Source organism: Myotis nattereri (genome assembly GCF_964212035.1).
Source record: "Myotis nattereri genome assembly, chromosome: X".
NCBI classification, from domain to species: Eukaryota; Metazoa; Chordata; class Mammalia; order Chiroptera; family Vespertilionidae; genus Myotis; species Myotis nattereri.
The window spans coordinates 86966635-86984629 of NC_138078.1; the positions used below are offsets into that span (position 1 = coordinate 86966635).

The 17995-nt window shown below is 40.1% G+C and overlaps 2 protein-coding genes and 1 pseudogene across 3 annotated transcripts in view; all 3 read left to right on the forward strand.

The window, feature by feature from the left end:
• Positions 1 to 17995, forward strand: part of DIAPH2 (diaphanous related formin 2) — a 940956-nt gene that overhangs the window by 204241 nt on the left and 718720 nt on the right. The window contains exon 6 of the mRNA XM_081115447.1: positions 2114 to 2253. Coding sequence (XP_080971573.1) covers positions 2114 to 2253 — 140 coding nt within the window. The remainder of the gene's footprint in view (positions 1 to 2113; positions 2254 to 17995) is intronic.
• RPA4 (replication protein A4) lies at positions 4565 to 5353 on the forward strand (the record flags this gene model as incomplete). The annotated part of the gene is made up of 1 exon (XM_081115448.1): positions 4565 to 5353. The coding sequence occupies one exon, from the start codon at positions 4565 to 4567 to the stop codon at positions 5351 to 5353; it is 789 nt and encodes a 262-aa protein (XP_080971574.1).
• Positions 8345 to 9742, forward strand: LOC308536320 (rho-related GTP-binding protein RhoU-like; annotated as a pseudogene). The gene has a single exon. The product of its transcript is annotated as a rho-related GTP-binding protein RhoU-like (transcript).

Genomic DNA, 17995 nt, shown 5'->3' on the forward strand with positions numbered 1-17995 from the left:
GAGGTTTGCAATGGTGTTGTGATGATAATTGGTGTGTGGAGGGGAGAAGACTGTTGCACTGAAAATTGAATGATGAGAGCCAGCAATGGAGAGGTCAGGGGTCAGAGTCTACCAGGCCGAAAAAAAAACACACCCAGTAAATTCTAAGGTCATTCTGCAGGCAGAGCTTTATATAAAAGTCTCCAAGGGATCAGTAGAGCCTGTTATCCATTAATTAAGAAAGAAAGTGTGAGGATCATATGAAAGTGGTGTATGGAAGTAAACTTGCACAATTTTATGCTATAAATGTTTAGTTGCGAATTTCCTTGTGGATTTGTAGCCTTAAGAGCTGGATAAATAAGTTATAGAAATGTGGAAATGATTTCACAATGATGGTTTTACTTACTGTGCTATATATATATTGATTTACTTAATAGACTTTTTGAACATTTGTATATCCTAACAAAGCAAGAAAAATCAGGTCAGTGGCCAACACATAAAATATGGGCACTAAAGTAGGAAATTGTATTCCTTGTTCTGTAATTGTTATGGAAAGATTCAATAACAGCATACTTTTGTTGAGGCTCACCAAATTCAGTCACTGTTAGGTACTTGGCATACATGGACTTCCCAGTCTAGAGAGACAGACACAAATAATGACCTCTGCCCCATTGTCTTAAGTGCAATAGGAGTGATGGCAGCACAGTGCTATAAGGAAATGGAGTTTCCATATATAAAACTTTGTCAGACTTTAATGTTTACTGGAATTTTAAAACATTAAGACATTAGGCATGATTGACAATTTCTATATTAAGAAGGTATTCTCAATAAAAAGCCAATAGTATGAAACCCTAGGGAATCCATTTCTCATTATTAATTTTTTAAAATTCTCTAATGATATGACTTTTACCAAGTGGGAAACATTTTTCTTTTCTTATTATAGCTTATTTAGCAGAAACTGAGTGTAATGTACTGAGCATAAACTGAGTGTAATTTGTATGAACTTAGAAAATGGGAATCAAGCTAGAGTTTTTATTCAGAGGGATATGCTTGTAATCTAGGAAAAGGGCAGTTATGGCCATGTTTGTCTAGAAAGTAAAACTATTAGTTATTGTTACAGTGAGTGTGTTGATGATGTTTTCCTCCCAGGCTTTCCCCAAACTACTTATATAATAGTTATGGCAAGGTGGTGAAGCTAAAGAACAATGAAATGATAATGAGTTCTAGAAATAAAATAACACTATGTATATTGGAAATTAAGCTAAAAACTAGTCATGATCAGATAAATGCATTTAATGACTTTTTAAGATTCATCTATAACAGAGTAACAAAGTTAGAAAGAAATAGTTGGGAACTGAATATTTTCGACCAATTTGATTAACTACTATGCTCATTGGAAACTATTGTTTTACATTTTAATTAAAGTAATGTTTGTTGAGATAAGCTGATACTGATATTTCAATAAACGTGGGTAATGTATAATGTCTTATATTAAATTTCATGCACTGTGTTTTGTGGAATCTATATAAAAGCCTAAGCGATCAAATGACAGAACGACTGGTCAACAAGTCACTATGACGCACACTGACCGCCAGGGGCAGATGCTCAACACAGGAGCTGCCCCCTGGTGGCCAGTGCACTCCCACAACCAACCTCCCGTGGCCCTATTGGCCCTGATCGCTGGCCAAGCTGAGGGACCCCACCTATGCATGAATTTGTGCCCCAGCCCTCCAGTAGAATATAAATATCTTAGTAAGGAAAATTAATAAGATGATTGCTAAATGTTCATCCTGTGGGTTAAGGATCAACTACTGTAATATTAATCCTAATGCCTGGATTGTAAATGTAAGGATTCCTGCAGGTGATGCTTTATGCAACTCAAGTCCATATTCTATTCAGGTCATGATCACCAGCAGTGTCATTTTCTTTTAAATGAGGCCGAGGAGAGTGTTGAGATATACACAACATGATTTTACCCCATCAATTCTATGACCATGAATTTTTAAGTGCTAGCACTCTGCCACACATTTTAATACAGAAAAATCTAAACATATTCTATGCATTATTTTATTTGAAAACTTTTACAAAAAAACTGTTATTTTTTTTCTTAAATGGTATCTTTTTTCCCCCATAGGGAGGGCTGAAAAACAGCAAACATGAATGCACTCTGTCTTCACAAGAATATGTTCATGAATTACGATCTGGTATTTCAGATGAGAAACTTCTTAACTGCCTAGAATCTCTGAGGGTTTCTTTAACCAGCAATCCTGTCAGGTAGGTGGTTCTTATTTGTTTTGATATGATTCATACAAGTTGTACTGTATATAATTGTTGGGAATATAACCAGTCACTCATTTGAACCTCACGATTTTCTGACTAGAAATCTAATGTTAGCTAATAAAACTGCAGTATCTGATTATGAGGTTATAAGCATTTAAATAATGTTATTAATATGATTACTAATAATTTGCAGTTTTAAGAATACATATATACTTAGGTGTTTGATTCCTCTTTGATTATACAAACATGGATCCAGAAGTTAACTTTGTAATTAGATAATGATTACTATATATTTATTTGTAAACCAAATTCAGTATATTGGCTCTATGATATTATTCCTTTTTTAACTTGAGAAGTATATATAATTTTACATTCTACAAGTTTTAAATATACTACTTACACATTTCTGTAATTTGGGATAGGAAAAATACAATTATTTAAACCAATAAAATAAATAAGTGATAAAGTATTCATAAACTCTTCAAAATTGTTAGAGGATTTTTAAAAAAGTTTCTTGCTAATGGTATATTCCAGTAACTGATGTTCCTATTTTAACCATAAAAAGCCTTTAATTACATCAAAATTAATATGTTTTTATAAGGAAACTAGATTTTCAGTGTAATATGGAAATATTTTGGGATCTACTTACACAATTGCTGGACTCTTAAGTTCAGAAATTAATGCATAAGACTATATAGAAATTGTATTTTTATTTTATTCATATTTTTCTTAATATATAATGGGTTAAGATCTTTTTACTTCTCTGACCTAGCCACGGAGCCTTGAAAATAATTTAGAGCAGGGGTTCTCAAACTACGGCCCGTGGGCCACATGCAAATACAAATATTGTATTTGTTCCCGTTTTGTTTTTTTACTTCAAAATAAGATATGTGCAGTGTGCATAGGAATTCGTTCATAGTTTTTTTTTTAAACTATAGTCCGGCCCTCCAATGGTCTGAGGGACAGTGAACTGGCCCCTTTTAAAAAGTTTGAGGACCCCTGATTTAGAGCTTAGTTATTCTGTTTGGATTTATGTATAAATGGAAGTGTTTCACACTACATTTGACCCTTAGACAACATGGGAGGTAGGAGTGCCCACCGCCACTCGAAAATCAGCTTATAACCTAAGTTCGCCCTCTGCATCGCTGGGTTCCCAGGGCCAGTTGACCCTTATACAATGCAGCTTTGAACTGCGCGGGCATACGTGAGCCTGCGTTGTAATCTATATTTATTTTAATCTATAAGGCATTTGGCAGAAAAACTGGAAAATATGATTCTACAATAAAAATTTAAAAAGAAAAACGGTACGATGTGACGTACATTTCAGTATAATTATTCAAAGTGGCTATCTTGCTATTTCTACCAGAATGCTTCTGGTTTTAATGATTTAAACAGGATGTGAGTTTTTGAGAACAGTAACTAACCATGGTGGTGATCCCCCACAACCCGCGTCAGCCCTGCCCCCCATTCCACGGGCCCGAGCCGCCCCTCCCCCACCCCCCACCTCCATGTCCTGCCTCCTTCCTCAGGTGACTACAGCGCTCTGCCATAGTGCACGTGTGTGTTCCGAAATTTCCTTTAAATGGTTAACTGACTGACTGAATAAATGATTCTTTAAGAAATGACTATAGAAGAAGTATGCTTCCAGTTTTAATGATTTGAACAAAGGATTGAGTTCTTTCAGAGGTTCTGCGGAGGTTAAGTCATGATGGTGGTGGCTTACCCCCTCGACAACCCCCTCCCGCTGCCCGCTCCCCGCCCCTCAGTGCCGCCTCACCTAGTCCTCGTCACCTCGCGTAATGTACAGCACTCCGCCACAGTGCACGTGTGCATTTTGAAATTTCCTTTGAATGGCTGATTGAGTGAATAAATGACTCTTTAAGAAGTGACTGTGGAAGAAGTTGTGAAATTTAGGCATGAAGGGGTCGGGGGAAGGTAGCAAAAATGCCTTTTTTATGAGAAGGCAGGAAAGGCCTAAAATTATACGCGGGCCTTTTAAAAATATAGCCCAGCAAGCATCAGGCCACTGTGCGGAATGACGGGATCACGCACACAGCTGGCAGGTCCCGACTGGCTGGAGGCAGCGCTGCTCTACTATCTGCCCGCTGATTGGCTCCGTGGGCGACGTGGGGCTACATACTTGCGTGTCGTGTCGTAAGCGACGCATTCGGTGGCAGCTCTCGGTGGAGTCCGACGCTTGCTTGAGGAACTCGCTGACCTCCTCGCTGAACAGTCCCTCCGACCTCGCTGACTCGAGGCAAGTGCCGCTGACCCATCCGCCTGTGCCCTGTGTGCTGTGGTTACCATGAGTAAGAGTGAATGTGGGAGCCATGGCGGCTTCTTTGCCGCGAGTGGGGCCAGTGGCAGCAATGAGGGGCCTTCGCAGGGTGGCATGGCTCCTTTTCTGAAGGCGCCAAAGTCCAGGGCCCGAATCGAGCCCATTATCCCGTGTTGTGTGAGCCAGCTCCTCACTGCTTCTCTGGTCGACGATGTTTTCAAGGTCAGGGGCATAGTGGTTTCCCAGGTCTCTATCGTGGGGATCATCAGGAAGGCGGAGAGAGCGCCAAACTACATCCTCTACAAGATTGATGATATGACCACCAAGCCTATCGACGCCCGCCACTGGCTGGGCAGAAGCAAAGCAAAGCAGGAGCTGGCTCCCTGTCCCGTGGGAGTGTACGTTAAAGTGTTAGGTATCCTGAGAGGTTCTGCGGAGGTGAGGATCCTCGAGGTGTTGCAGATCCGCGTCCTGGAAGACATGAACGAGCTCACCACACACATTCTGGAAACGGTCAACTCGCACATGATGCTGGCGAAAGGCCAGGAAGAGGCCTGTGGGCAGAGCGTGCCGGCCACTCTGCCTGAGGCGGCGCAGGCTCCGGCGCCCCTCGAGGTCCGCCCGCAGGTTATTCAGGCGGATGTGCTGCATTTGATTCGCGAGTGTCCTCACCAGGAAGGCAAGAGCATCAGAGAGCTCCAGGCCGAGCTTGGCAGCCTGAGCATCAAGGCCATCAAGGATGCCCTCGAATATCTGATGGTCGAGGGCCACATCTACCCCACTGTGGATGGCCAACATTTTAAGTCTGCTGATTAAGGCGGCGAGAAGAACTTTCAGTTTCTGAAGACTCCGGCCTCCGGCTGTGACTGAGTTTGACCTGTTGACTTTTAGGAAGTAGGTTTATTTTTCAACAAAACTCTTAACTGGCATCCCTTTGGAACCTCACTGCTTTTGCAACAGCTTTGAACTTTTCTGTTTTTCTAACTATATTTGAAGCTCAGAGGGAGATCGAGATGGATAAATTGATTGGACTTTTGTAGGCTTTACCAGCAAGCAAGTGAAAACAGTCGGGTAAATTTGGGGGCGAAGAGGCACAGAAAAAGTTGAAAATTGTTATTTTTTTGTGTGGGAGCTTCTTTTTCAAATGTTTAGGTATTTGGAGAAAATAGATGTAGTCACAGAGCCAGCTAAGAGACAAAAAAAAATGTTGTTTTTACAGTTACTTATTTTTTGTTTGCATTTAGCTTATTATAGTCATTGTTATCTCTTACTAAATAGAGTAGTTGATTAATTGAAATGTGCTAAAGATAGCAGTTAGTGAACTCAAATGCTCAATTCAAGTGTTTGTTGAATGATTTACTTTTATAACCATAGGTTTATTTTCTGTTTAAACTGCAGGGTCATCTTTGAATGCTGTTTTTCTAAGTGACTGTTTAATGGATGTTTCAAATAACATGTAGTGAAATTTGGGTTAAATTACAGTATGTTGTAGTTTTATGGTACATGGATGCCTGATTTTCTTATGTTTGATGTTCTAAAGTATTATTTTAGACTTAACTGCTCAGTTTTATATATAACAAGGTTTTATTCTTATAGGTTAGGTTAGGCAAACAAAGAATATGTAATTCTAGGTATATTAAGCTTAGTAAGTTTAACCAAAATTTTGTTTGAATGTTTTATTAAAATACTTTTGTAAAACATTTATTGTGTGATTTTTTTTTCTAAATACACTTGAAAAAACCTTTTGCTTTGTCTTTGAGGAATAATAATTTTACTTATCCAGAATAATTTTTCTTTTCTCTGTATAATACCAATAACATATGTTATAACTTGTTTTAATAATACGTTTTAGTATAGATTATATAGCTGTGTGGGACTTTTAAAAAACAATGAAGTAAACCTTCAATTACACACTAAAGATGGTATCTTCCAAGTTACTAATTTTATTACATTAGAAAAAAATTAAAAGTACATATAGTTATTCTTACAGGTAGAAGAAGAAAGCATCATTTGTCTTAATTGGATTACAAAAAGAAGGTGCAAAAACAGAAAATCTCTTAAATGCACCATTGTCAGTAATGCATACTATCAGGAAAGCTATCTGAATATGGTCTCTCATTGTCGGCCTTTACAAAAGCATCACCAATTCTTACTTAAGCATTTTGAGGCACAAACTTCATATTTTTTCCCCCTCAAAAGCAGAGAAATCAGAAATGGCACGCTTTTGAAAAAAACCACCAATGGTTAACATACTATAAACTTGCTTTTATACTCTGTTGATAAAGGTTGCCTGTGTTGGGGAAAATCATACTGGGAGAGAGGCAATGAGGGGCATATTTCTTCCTCAGAATCTGAGTGCAGAAAGAAATATTCTAGGAGACATAATGTTCTTTTGTGATACTGCTTATAAAAATGCTGGAACCTGGAGATTAAAATCTGGTATTTTTATGACTGTATAGTCACTCTCAAAATGATCCAAGTTTATTCAACTGGCCACTGGGTAGGTAGCCACTTTTTCCCTTACTTTAGAAATATATCTCTGGAACTAGGAAAACGGCATATGACAAAGGCTTTTGGGGGCTAGCCTTTGTCCTGGGAATTTACGTTGTGATATGTACACCTCAATCAGAGATGGTATGGAGACTGAGGTGACTTGGCATGAAAGTTTGCCCAAGCAGAACCAAATGGGGACTAGAGTCACCCCATTAAGAATCTCACCTAGAAATAGATCGAGACATAAAAGCATGCAACAGACTACAGAACCTCAGAAGGAAGGCAGAGATCACAACCTGATATTTTATGTATATTTTTAAAAAATGTATTTGCCTTTGGTAAGGGAGAGGGTGGCAGGGTAATGTGGTCCAGAATTTGTCCACCTTGGACTGTTTCTGTAGAAAGTGACTTTGGGGACTGTTCCGATAAGGAAGAGATATGAGCATGTCAGTCACTGGCCAGCACAGTAACTTTAATAAGATAAGAAGGAAAGTTATTGTATGGAGACATCCTGAAGGTCACGGGATATTTTATTCACCCTGAAGGTCGGGTAAATTTTATTCAGCATTTAGCTGAATATGCAGGTTGACTAATTCCTTGTGGCGTTACAAATTGAGTGAATGAGAAAAAGTAATACGTAGAGGCACTGCTACTATGAAGTGCCTACAGTGTTCCTGTGTGTGCATGTGTCAGTGTTGGAAAGAGGAAAAAAACCCAAAACGAAACAAGGAGCACCAGTGTCCCTATTTTTCCTTTCCGTGTTGTGAGAATTCTTACTAAAATCTAGTAACCAACTCCAAGCAGTTATGTCTCCTTGGATTTTTATCTACCATTAGACTCTAGTCTAAAATCTTTCTTTCTGATAAGGGGATAGTCTCCTCAACCTACCCCTCAAAGAACCCCCCAAAACGATGGTGGTATGATTTGTTTCTACATCACATGGTTAATTAAGTTCTGGAAGTGCATTTTCCCTTCTTGGGGAGTCTCAGTGAACATTAATAGTATTGTTGTTGTTTTGAAGCTTTTAAAAGTCCTACAGGAAAGAAACTTGTTTAATTTTATCAACCCAGTTTGCAAGTTAAAAAAAAAAAACCACTTGGCCCTGCCTCATGGTGAGCGGTCCGCAGTCCTGCGTCCTCCTATCAAGCGGGCAGAGCCAGACCGCACCCGCCCCCCCCCCCCCCCCCCGCCCCTTTGTCTGGGCGCCGCGTGGCCTGGAACCTCAGGCTCTGGGGGCAGGGGAAGCGCCTGTGGCGTGGCTCCCAGAGGAAGGAGGGGCGGTTGCGCCCGGACCTGCTCGCCCACCGAGGACCGATGCCCCTGCAGCAGGGGGACCCTGCGTTCCCCGGCCTCTGTGAGGCGCTGCCATTGCCTCCACGCCAGGAGCTGGGGGGGGGGAGGGGCCGCGGGAAGGGGGGGGGGCAGGGGTGCGCGGGCGGCGCTGAGGGCCGCGGCATCAAGTGCGTGCTGGTTGGCGTGGCGCGGTGGGCAAGACCAGCCTGGTGGTGAGCTGCACGACCAACGGGTACCCTACCCAGTGCATCCCCACCGCCTTCGACACCTTCTGGGCTGTGGTGTCTGTGGATGGGTGGCCGTGAGACTCCAGCTCTGTGACGGCGGGACAGGCCGAGTTCGACAGGCTGAGGCCTCTGTGCTACACCAACGCGAACATCTTCCTGCTGTGCTTCTGCGTGGTCAGCCCTTCCTCCTTCCAGAACGTCACCAAGAAGTGGGTGCCCGAGCGCCAGCGCCACTGCCCCAAAGCCCCCATCATCCTCTTGGGCACGCATTCGGAGCTCCGGGAAGACATCAAAGTCCTCCTTGAGCTGAACAAGTGCAAGGAGGAGCCAGTGCCCGAGGAGGTGGCCAAGCTGTGCGCCGAGGAGATCAAGGCCGCCTCCTAGGAGTGCTCGGCCTTGACTCAAGAACCTCAAAGAGGTCTGTGACGCGGCCATCGTGGCCGGCATCCAGTACTCGGACATGCAGCAGCAGCCAAAGAAACCCAGGAGCAGGCCTCCGGGCAAAATGAGGACCCTCTCCAAGTCCTGGTGCAAGAAGTGCTGCTGCTTCCTATGATGCTGGCGAGACCCTCGGAAGGATTTGAGATGAAATCGATATTAGAAGCTCTGTTGGCTGCAAGGACTCCTTGGGCAGTGTGCCGCCGGCATCGGGAGCCGTGTGCCTACCCTAGGAGGCCTTCTCCCTCCCTGTACCCCTCCTGCCTTTCATTTTCCTCTTGCTCCTCTGAGCTTAGGGACGAGACTCGCCTGCAGCATATTTTGGGAGTAACTTAAGCATTTTTTCATGCCTTTGGAAATGTAGAGCTCTAGCCCTTTGTGTTGATTTCTGTCTAATATTAAAAAGACACCTCAGGGGGAAAAAAACCCACTTCATTCCTTAGAAATGGTTTTAACCATATATTCTATAAACCACACCTTCTTTTTCCATCAGATTTAAACCCAACAGCTCTAAGATTTCGTTATCTAACCACCTCCTACTTTAAAATCTCCTTCACAGAAACCAAAATACAAGTAATCAAATCAACACAGCAAACAACTAAATAGTCTTCCTACTGTACAGAAACAAATAAGCAAATAAGAGCACTGAAACAACAGCAACAAAATGAAACAACAACAAAAAAAATCAGAAAAGGAGGGAACAAGTGTAAGAATACATGCGAGAATGAGAATAGTTTGTATAACAAGAAGGAAATTACACAGAAAACAAAGAAAAGAAAAATGGTCTTTAAAAGGTTAAATAAATCACCTTGAATGCATAGTGTGTTATACTAGTATAACAGTAAGTAATCCTTGCAATTCAACAGAATTCATTTAATATTATTGTTTTAGTTTCCTAGTACTTCCATACAGTTACCAAAAACTGGGTAACTTAAAAACAAGAAATTTATTTTCTTACAGTTCTTTTAGTGTCTAGAAGTCTTATATGAAGGTTTTTCCTTCCTAAGGCTCTAGGGCAGTGATTCTCAACCTGTGAGTCGTGACCCCTTTGGGGGTCGAATGACCCTTTCACAGGGGTTGCCTAAGACCATCGGAAAACACATAATTACATATTGTTTTTCTGATTAATCACTATGCTTTAATTATGTTCAATTTGTAACAATGAAATTGGGAGTCACCACAACATGAGGAACTGTATTAAAGGGTCGCGGCATTAGGAAGGTTGAGAACCACTGCTCTAGGGGAAGGATCTTTCCTTGCTGCTTCCAGCTTTTGGCATTCCTTGGCTCATGGCAGTGTAACTAAACCTGTCTCACTTGTCTTATCTCTTGTTCTATGTGTGTGTATCTTTTGCGGTGTCCAGCATAAGAATACTCTAATTGGATTTAGGGCCCACCTGTAATGCAATATGATGTTTTCTCACCCTTAATCACATCAGCAAATACCCTATTTCCAAATAAGGTGTTATTCTGAGTTCTACATAGATAGTATTCAATAAGAACAACACTATAATCATGCAAAGGACAATATCCTTAAAACCTTGAAATAACAGAATTAAGCTAAATTCTGTCTAGGTAAAAACATTAGCTAGTTCAGGATATCCAAAAAAGTGGAACTAGGTACAACTTCTAGATCTCTTTTTGTGTATAACTCTTCTTAATGAAATTAATTTTGTTGGCCTCATACCCTTTATAAAGAAAAATTTTCTGTAGCACTAAATTCTGATAGACAGCATGTTAGCACATAATCATATTAGAATGCCAGTTGTGAGATCTGATTTCTGGTCCTAGAGGCCTCGGTCTCTGTGACCTTAGTGCAATCAGCCAGTTCCCTCTGGGCGGCAGTTTCACCACACATACATGAGATTGGAGCCTTCTAGCTTTAAACTTTTATGTTTTATGTTGTTTGCTTAGGTCCACTTTATTACGTTTGCTTTCGGAGCTACACTAATGTTTAGAAATGATTTTGAAGAATGAGAAAAACTTTCCTCTATAAGACTGAAAGATTTCTTAGCATTCCATTATTTTCTTGCCTTTATAAATATTTTATTTAACCAATGACACATACAGGTATTTATAATTTTCTTTAAAATATCAAAGATGCTGAAACCGGTTTGGCTCAGTGGATAGAGCGTCGGCCTGGGGACTGAAGGGTCCCGGGTTCGATTCCGGTCAAGGGCATGTACCTGGGTTGTGGGCACATCCCCAGTAGGAGATGTGCAGGAGGCAGCTGATCGATGTTTCTCTCATCGATGTTTCTAATTCTATCTCTCTCCCTTCCTCTCTGTAAAAAAAATCAATAAATATATTTAAAAAATAAAATATCAAAGAAATCATCATCCAGATGTGTTACATAGCTATTTTTCAAACTTGGTAATTGTTAGAATCCGGGCATTTGCCCTCCCATGACTGGTTTCCTTCCCTACTATGGTTTTGACTGGCTTATTTTTGTTCAGGCCCTATTAAAATAATAAATAAATGTAAATACAAACACACACTAATAGCTTTACTAAACATTCCCAAAGCACAGTCATTTCAGAATATTCAATGGAGTCATGAATTTTAAATTCATATGGTATTTAATCACTCAGATGATAAAGGCTCTAAGAAAGTCATTTCATTATATTATTTTATGCTAAAGGAAAATATTTTAAAATTGCTTTTATAAACCATTAACTGGCTATATCCCAAATCACTCCCTTATATAGGGGGAGTGCATTTTCCCTTCTTGGAGGGGAGGGGCCACGGGGGGGGGGCAGGGGTGCTCGGGGCGGCGCCTAGGGCCAAAGGGCCATGGCATCAAGTGCCTGCTGGTCCATGAACGCGTGGTGGGCAAGACCAGCCTGGTGGTGAGCTACACGACCAACAGGTACCCTACCGAGTGCATCCCCACCGCCTTGGACACCTTCTGGGCTGTGGTGTCTGTGGATGGGCGGCCCGTGAGGCTATATCCCAAATCACTCCCTTACTATAGGGGGAGTGCATTTTCCCTTCTTGGGGACTCACAGTGAACATTAATAGCATTGTTGTTGTTTTGAAGCTTTTAAAAGTCCTGCAGGAAAGAAACTTGTTTAATTTTATCAACCCAGTTTGCAAGTTAAAAAAAACAAACACTTAGGCCCTGCCCCATGGCGAGCTGTCCGCAGTCCTCTGATCAAGCGGGCAGAGCCGGACCGCCCCCCCTCCCCCCACGCCGGCTCCCTTTGTCTGGACACCGCGTGGCCTGGAACCTCGGGCTCTCAGGGCAGGGGACGCCCCTGCGGCGCGGCTCCCAGAGGATGGAGGGGCGGCATTTATTTTGTATTCTATATATTTACCTGTAGCTGCTTATGCTTTATAATAGTTTCATGCATGTATGTCTGTTCTCTCATTTGGATTTTACACTCCTCTGGGGAAGGGGTATTCTTGCACTCATATTGTTTCATGATGTCAGGTATGGTGCAATTCATATACAATAATGTGTGATTTGATGTGCATATTGGCCCACCATCAATAACAACCTCTTCTACTCCAGCAGTGAGAATGAATTTGCATTAATCAGGCATTATTTTGTGGCCCTGCATTTTTAGATGTAATCAGAGAAAACATGAAGCTAACTTCTTCCACATAGGAATGTAATTTGTTGGTTTGATTTGAACCATTGTCATAAGCTACAGACAACACAGCATGCTTTACATAGTGTTCTTTTTAACTGTTGCATGATGAATTAATGAAATTGAATGTTTACACTCTATTTAACACCCTAAAAATCCATGAATTTTGACTATAAAATAAATCTCAATCTGCTATCACAAAATGTGTTAGACTCTGCACATACCATGGTCCCTGTGTTTTAGAATGAGAATCGTGTTATTTATAGATTTTTGTTCATATTCCTTTACTAAAGTTTATGAAGGGAAACAGTGCCTGCTCAGAAATGACCAATGAGTTTGGAAAATTTTATTCCCAGCCAACCCATTACAGGATGTATAAGGACTTGGCAGTACATTTTATGAAGATCCAAAGAAATGTGTAGCAATAAATCATTGTGACTAAACTTTCTCAACACATGACAAAAACAACAAATACTGGTTTGAAGAATAGTATCAGAGAGTTGTGATTGTGTAGAATTCTTTGCAGGGTTGTTGCTGAAATTGCCTTACAGCTTGAGGGGTATTTTACTCCACTAGGAATTTTTTTCTTTTTTGCTTGGAATCTTAGTGATTGATCTGCCAAACTCATGTCATAGGGTGTATGTTCACTTACTCTGCTGATAGTTTCCTCAGCCAATGATTTTAAGCCAGTGAAAAACAGATAAAATATCTTTTAGAGTTTATATGTGTGTCATTATTTGCATTACTTCTAGACCATTTGTTTTCATTGATATTTTCTGACTTCTCTTTAGATTTTGTGTGTGTATTAATATATGTGCATTTTAATATAAGCATCATAATGAAAATAGCTGACTCTTGACAGTAATACAATTTAGGAATAGAAAGCACTTTCTGAATTATGGTTGCTAATAACTATTTAAACAGCTTGTATTAAACTTATCAAAAACTTGGCAAAGGAGCCAATACTACTTAGAAAGTTAATATCAAGGTAGTTGCAGATTGATACTCTTAGAACATTTTTCATTGGTCTACCTATGGAAAACGGAAAAATGAGGACAATTTTTTTATGATGCAGAAATGTGAGAAAGACTTAAAATTGTGAGCACATCTCATAAAATAGTATTACTAAAACAGGAATGTTTAATATTGGTGTTTAAATTTGTTTGCTTTAACTTTTAAATGCATAAATCATTATACAAGATCCTGGTACATGTTTACATAGAATAAAAAACAATAAATTTAGTGCACTTACATTAAATTTTATGCTTTCTTTTAAAATCTTGGTCAATAATTTGAATTAACAGCAATCATATCCATGTTCATTTAGCTAAGGTACCATATATATTGACATTGAATTTTTAATTATATAATTTTAGCTTCAGAACACAACTTTAAGGCACATCCAATATTCTCATAGTAGAAGCAAACTAATAATTAAATGGATTCCTTAATAGAATGCTAATTTCTTGCATTTGAAAACATTTAATATACATTTTATTACATTTTCCATATAGTCCTAATTTGTCTTGGGAAGAAAATGCTTATCAGTATGTGGCATTTGAAATATTATTTTTATAATATACTAGAGGCCCAGTGCATGAATTTGTGGGATCCCTCAGGGTGGCCTGCGGTGATTGTGCCCCAGCTTGTGCCCCCAGCCTCACAGCCCCGCAGCCCTGTAGCCCCGCCTAGCACCCTGCCTTGGCCTGGTGCTGCCCCCTCACCTGCTCCACCATCCTGCCTGTGGGATGATCGGTTGGGGCCGGGACCCCTGCCCGGCTCCCTCAGTGCCTGAGAGCTGGGCGGTGGCTCCACCCTCTCCCCCCACCCCTCCACTGCTGGTTTCTGTCTGTGGGGTGATCAGGCCCCCGTTTGCACCCGCCTTGGTCTGACACCACCCGCTCACCTGCTCCACCATTGTGTCCGCGGTCCCGCTCTTGTTGGGGCCCATTGGGGCTGGCAGCACCTCCACTGCTGCTGGTTGCCAGTGCCACATTGCCAACGTCTGCCATGTTTCGCGCCGCCTCCTGGTGGTCAGCGCATGTCATAGCGAGCGGTTGAACTCCAGGTCTCACATTCAAATGACTGCCCTAGGGGACAATTTGCATAATAGACTTTTATTATATAGGATTTTATTTGATTTCAGAGAGGAAGGGATAGGGAGAAATAGAAACATCAATGATGAGAGAGAGTCATTGATTGGCTGCCTCCTGCAATCCCCCCACGAGGGATCAAGTCCACAATCTGGGCATGTGCCCTCACTGGAAATCAAACTGTAACCTCCTGGTTCAAGGGTCAATGCTCAACCACTGTGCAACACTGGCCGGGCTGAAATATTATTTTTGATTTATTAATTTAACTAAAAGTCTTGGACACGTACTAGAGTTTTATATACTTCTCTTATTATTATGGGGCAGTTACTAAAAGCACTTGCAGCTTGCAATAGGAGATGCAGGCATCCCACTACCATGAAGATGAGGGTCAAAATACAACTCCAAGTCAACAAGGAGGGAAGGTGGTACTTTTCAAAAAGCCTAGGACAATGCTAGGTAATGAATCGAGTATAAAATAGTTATAATTTTCCATGTAGCCAAGGGGAGAAAAAAGCAGAGTATTGGGAAACACAGCTGTCATCTGATGAATGGCAGTGTGTCTGTTTTTCAGGAAGAACATTCTAATTCTGAGTTCAGATTATTTTGTGGTCTATAAATGAGGCATATTGCAGTAAACAGTACAATGGGTCTTTGATAGTTTTCCATACAGTACAGAGGATTTCTATGCATGATAATTTCATACATAGGGCCTTGAGTTAAAAAAACAACAACAACCAAGTTCGTGATGTTTCTGTAAAGACCCTGAGTAATAGTGCTGGTATGCAGCTTCCAGTATTCCAACCCGCTACCAGGAGGTGCTTGAGAAATGTCCCTGAAGCTCTCCCCCTGGAATATCTATAATCCTCAGGTGGACTTTTGATAGGAGCTGGATAGCTGACAATTCACAATTAAGATGCCAGCTAGCACCTGGAGTGTAGGTACATGGGGTGGCTGTGTGGTCGATTGAAAGATCCTTGTGCACTAAGATAACAGTGTTTGCTCTATGACCCCAGCTGTTCAACTGGTGTTAGATAATGGGCAGCTAATTTGGGGAGATTTCCCACCTGGGCAGCAAAGCTATAGGTGTACAGCCTCTCACATCAGGCAGTTTAAACCTGAAAGTCTTCTGTTGAGATGGAATCCATGAAGGCAGAATATAGAAGGCATTATAACCTTATAGTGTAACTTGAAAAACAAAATCAGCTTCAATGAGATGATTAGTGGTCTGCCATATGAACATGAACCTTAAGCCTTCATATACCCAGAATCAACCCACTCCTTTTTGTAAGGTCTGCTCTGCAGCATACAGTGTTACTGAAAATATGCAGATTGAAACCAATTCTGTGTATTTCGGAGGATACTGCCTGAGTAGAGTTATGTTCTGGATGTTTTATGGGGCAAGGCTGTGGTACCAATACCACCCTTGATAACAGCTTTTAAAAGAGTTTTCTGGAAATAATTTCTTAAATTTGTGCATTCAGCATCCATCAAAAAATATTGAAGACCAAGTGCTAAAATGGATTTTTAAGCAGATTTTTTAAACATTTGGGTATCCTAAATTTTCATGTGAATTAGTATTTGTCAAAGAATAAGAATACCCTAAAATGGACCCAGCACTAAAACTATATGAAGCATTAATGAATTTTTTTAATATAGAAAATGCTTAAGAATTTTGTAGTGTCATTGAGGTCAGCACTATAAGAATCAATTGAAATGGGAAAATAACTTTATAATGTAAGTGGTATGGGACATCTACTTGCAGGTATTCTCTGGCCTCATGACATATTTTGTACTGCAAAGAAAAACATTCCTGTCAGTTTATTTACTCATCATTTTCTCCCAGGAATAGAATGCAGTGTGTGCTGTGCCAAGTTGTTATTACGTGAGATTTTCATCAATTCTGGTTGTTGTTTTTTTTTGTTGTTGATATAAATTACAATGTCTTTATTTTTATTATTATTATTATTTTTTTAATATATTTTATTGATTTTTTACAGAGAGGAAGGGAGAGAGATAGAGAGTTAGAAACATTGATGAGAGAGAAACATCGATCAGCTGCCTCCTGCACATCTCCCACTGAGGATGTGCCCGCAACCCAGGTACATGCTCTTGACCGGAATCAAACCCGGGACATTTCAGTCCGCAGGCCGATGCTCCATCCACTGAGCCAAACCGGTTTCGGCAACAATGATGTCTTTACATGTTGAAATCATGTGTCTTAACTTGCTGATGACACTAGTCTTATGCAAGCATTCACCTTAATCCATTTTTCAACTCTTTCAAATAATTTTGGAAAATTGGAGTAATAAAAGCTCATAACAGACAGGTATAGAGCAATTAATTTTGAGGACTGAGAACAAATTATATATGTATATTTATTTTTCAAATATGTGTCTGGAGATTTCTGAAACTATTGATATGAGGAATTCTAGATAAATATGAATTATCAAATAGTCCTGGGGAGATGTAAGCAACATGCCGGATACATACTCTGGAGCTATATGTAACATGATACTAGACTTTTTAGTTTGTGAGCTCTCAACAGATTTGAGATTACATAATAGGAGTCAACTATTTTTGATGGTATATATATTAGTCTTCGTCTTAGAGAACTTACCCATCCATTCATGGTTTTGGTTCAGATCCCTGTGTGTATGATTCAGAGATTTAGAGTCATCTTTGACATTCCTTGTTCATCACATTTGGCCATTTTCTTTTTTTTCCGAGGGGAGAAAATGTTTTATTTATATTTTTAGAAATTTGTAACAATAATTATTTGCTGTTTTAAAAATATTTTACTGAGAACAATGCATTTTTGAAATTCAGGTCACCAATATGTCTCTTGTAGCTGACATATGAATGGCCATGTTACATATATATATAATATATTGGTGCAAGCATTGACTACTTAAATCCTCTTGTATGGATAGTCATGTCCAAGCATTTAGACATAAACTAGTTATTATAGTCATATATGTCAGAAATATTGCAAGTCTGATTCCAGACCAGTGCAATAAAGTGAATATTGCGATAAAGCAAGTCATACGAATTTTTTGGTTTCCCAGTGCATATGAACGTTATGCTATAAATGTCTATTAAAGTGTACAATAACGTCATGTCTAAAAATAATCTGGATACCTGAATTTAAAAATACTTCATTGCTATAAAAGACTAACCATCATATGAGCCTTCAGCAAGTGGTAATCTTTTCGCTGGTGGTGTCTTGTGTCCATGTTGATGAAAAAGGAATATCTTTGGGTACAATAAAGTGAAGCACAATAAAATGAGGTGTGCCTGTATTAAATTTTAACTTAGTTTTATC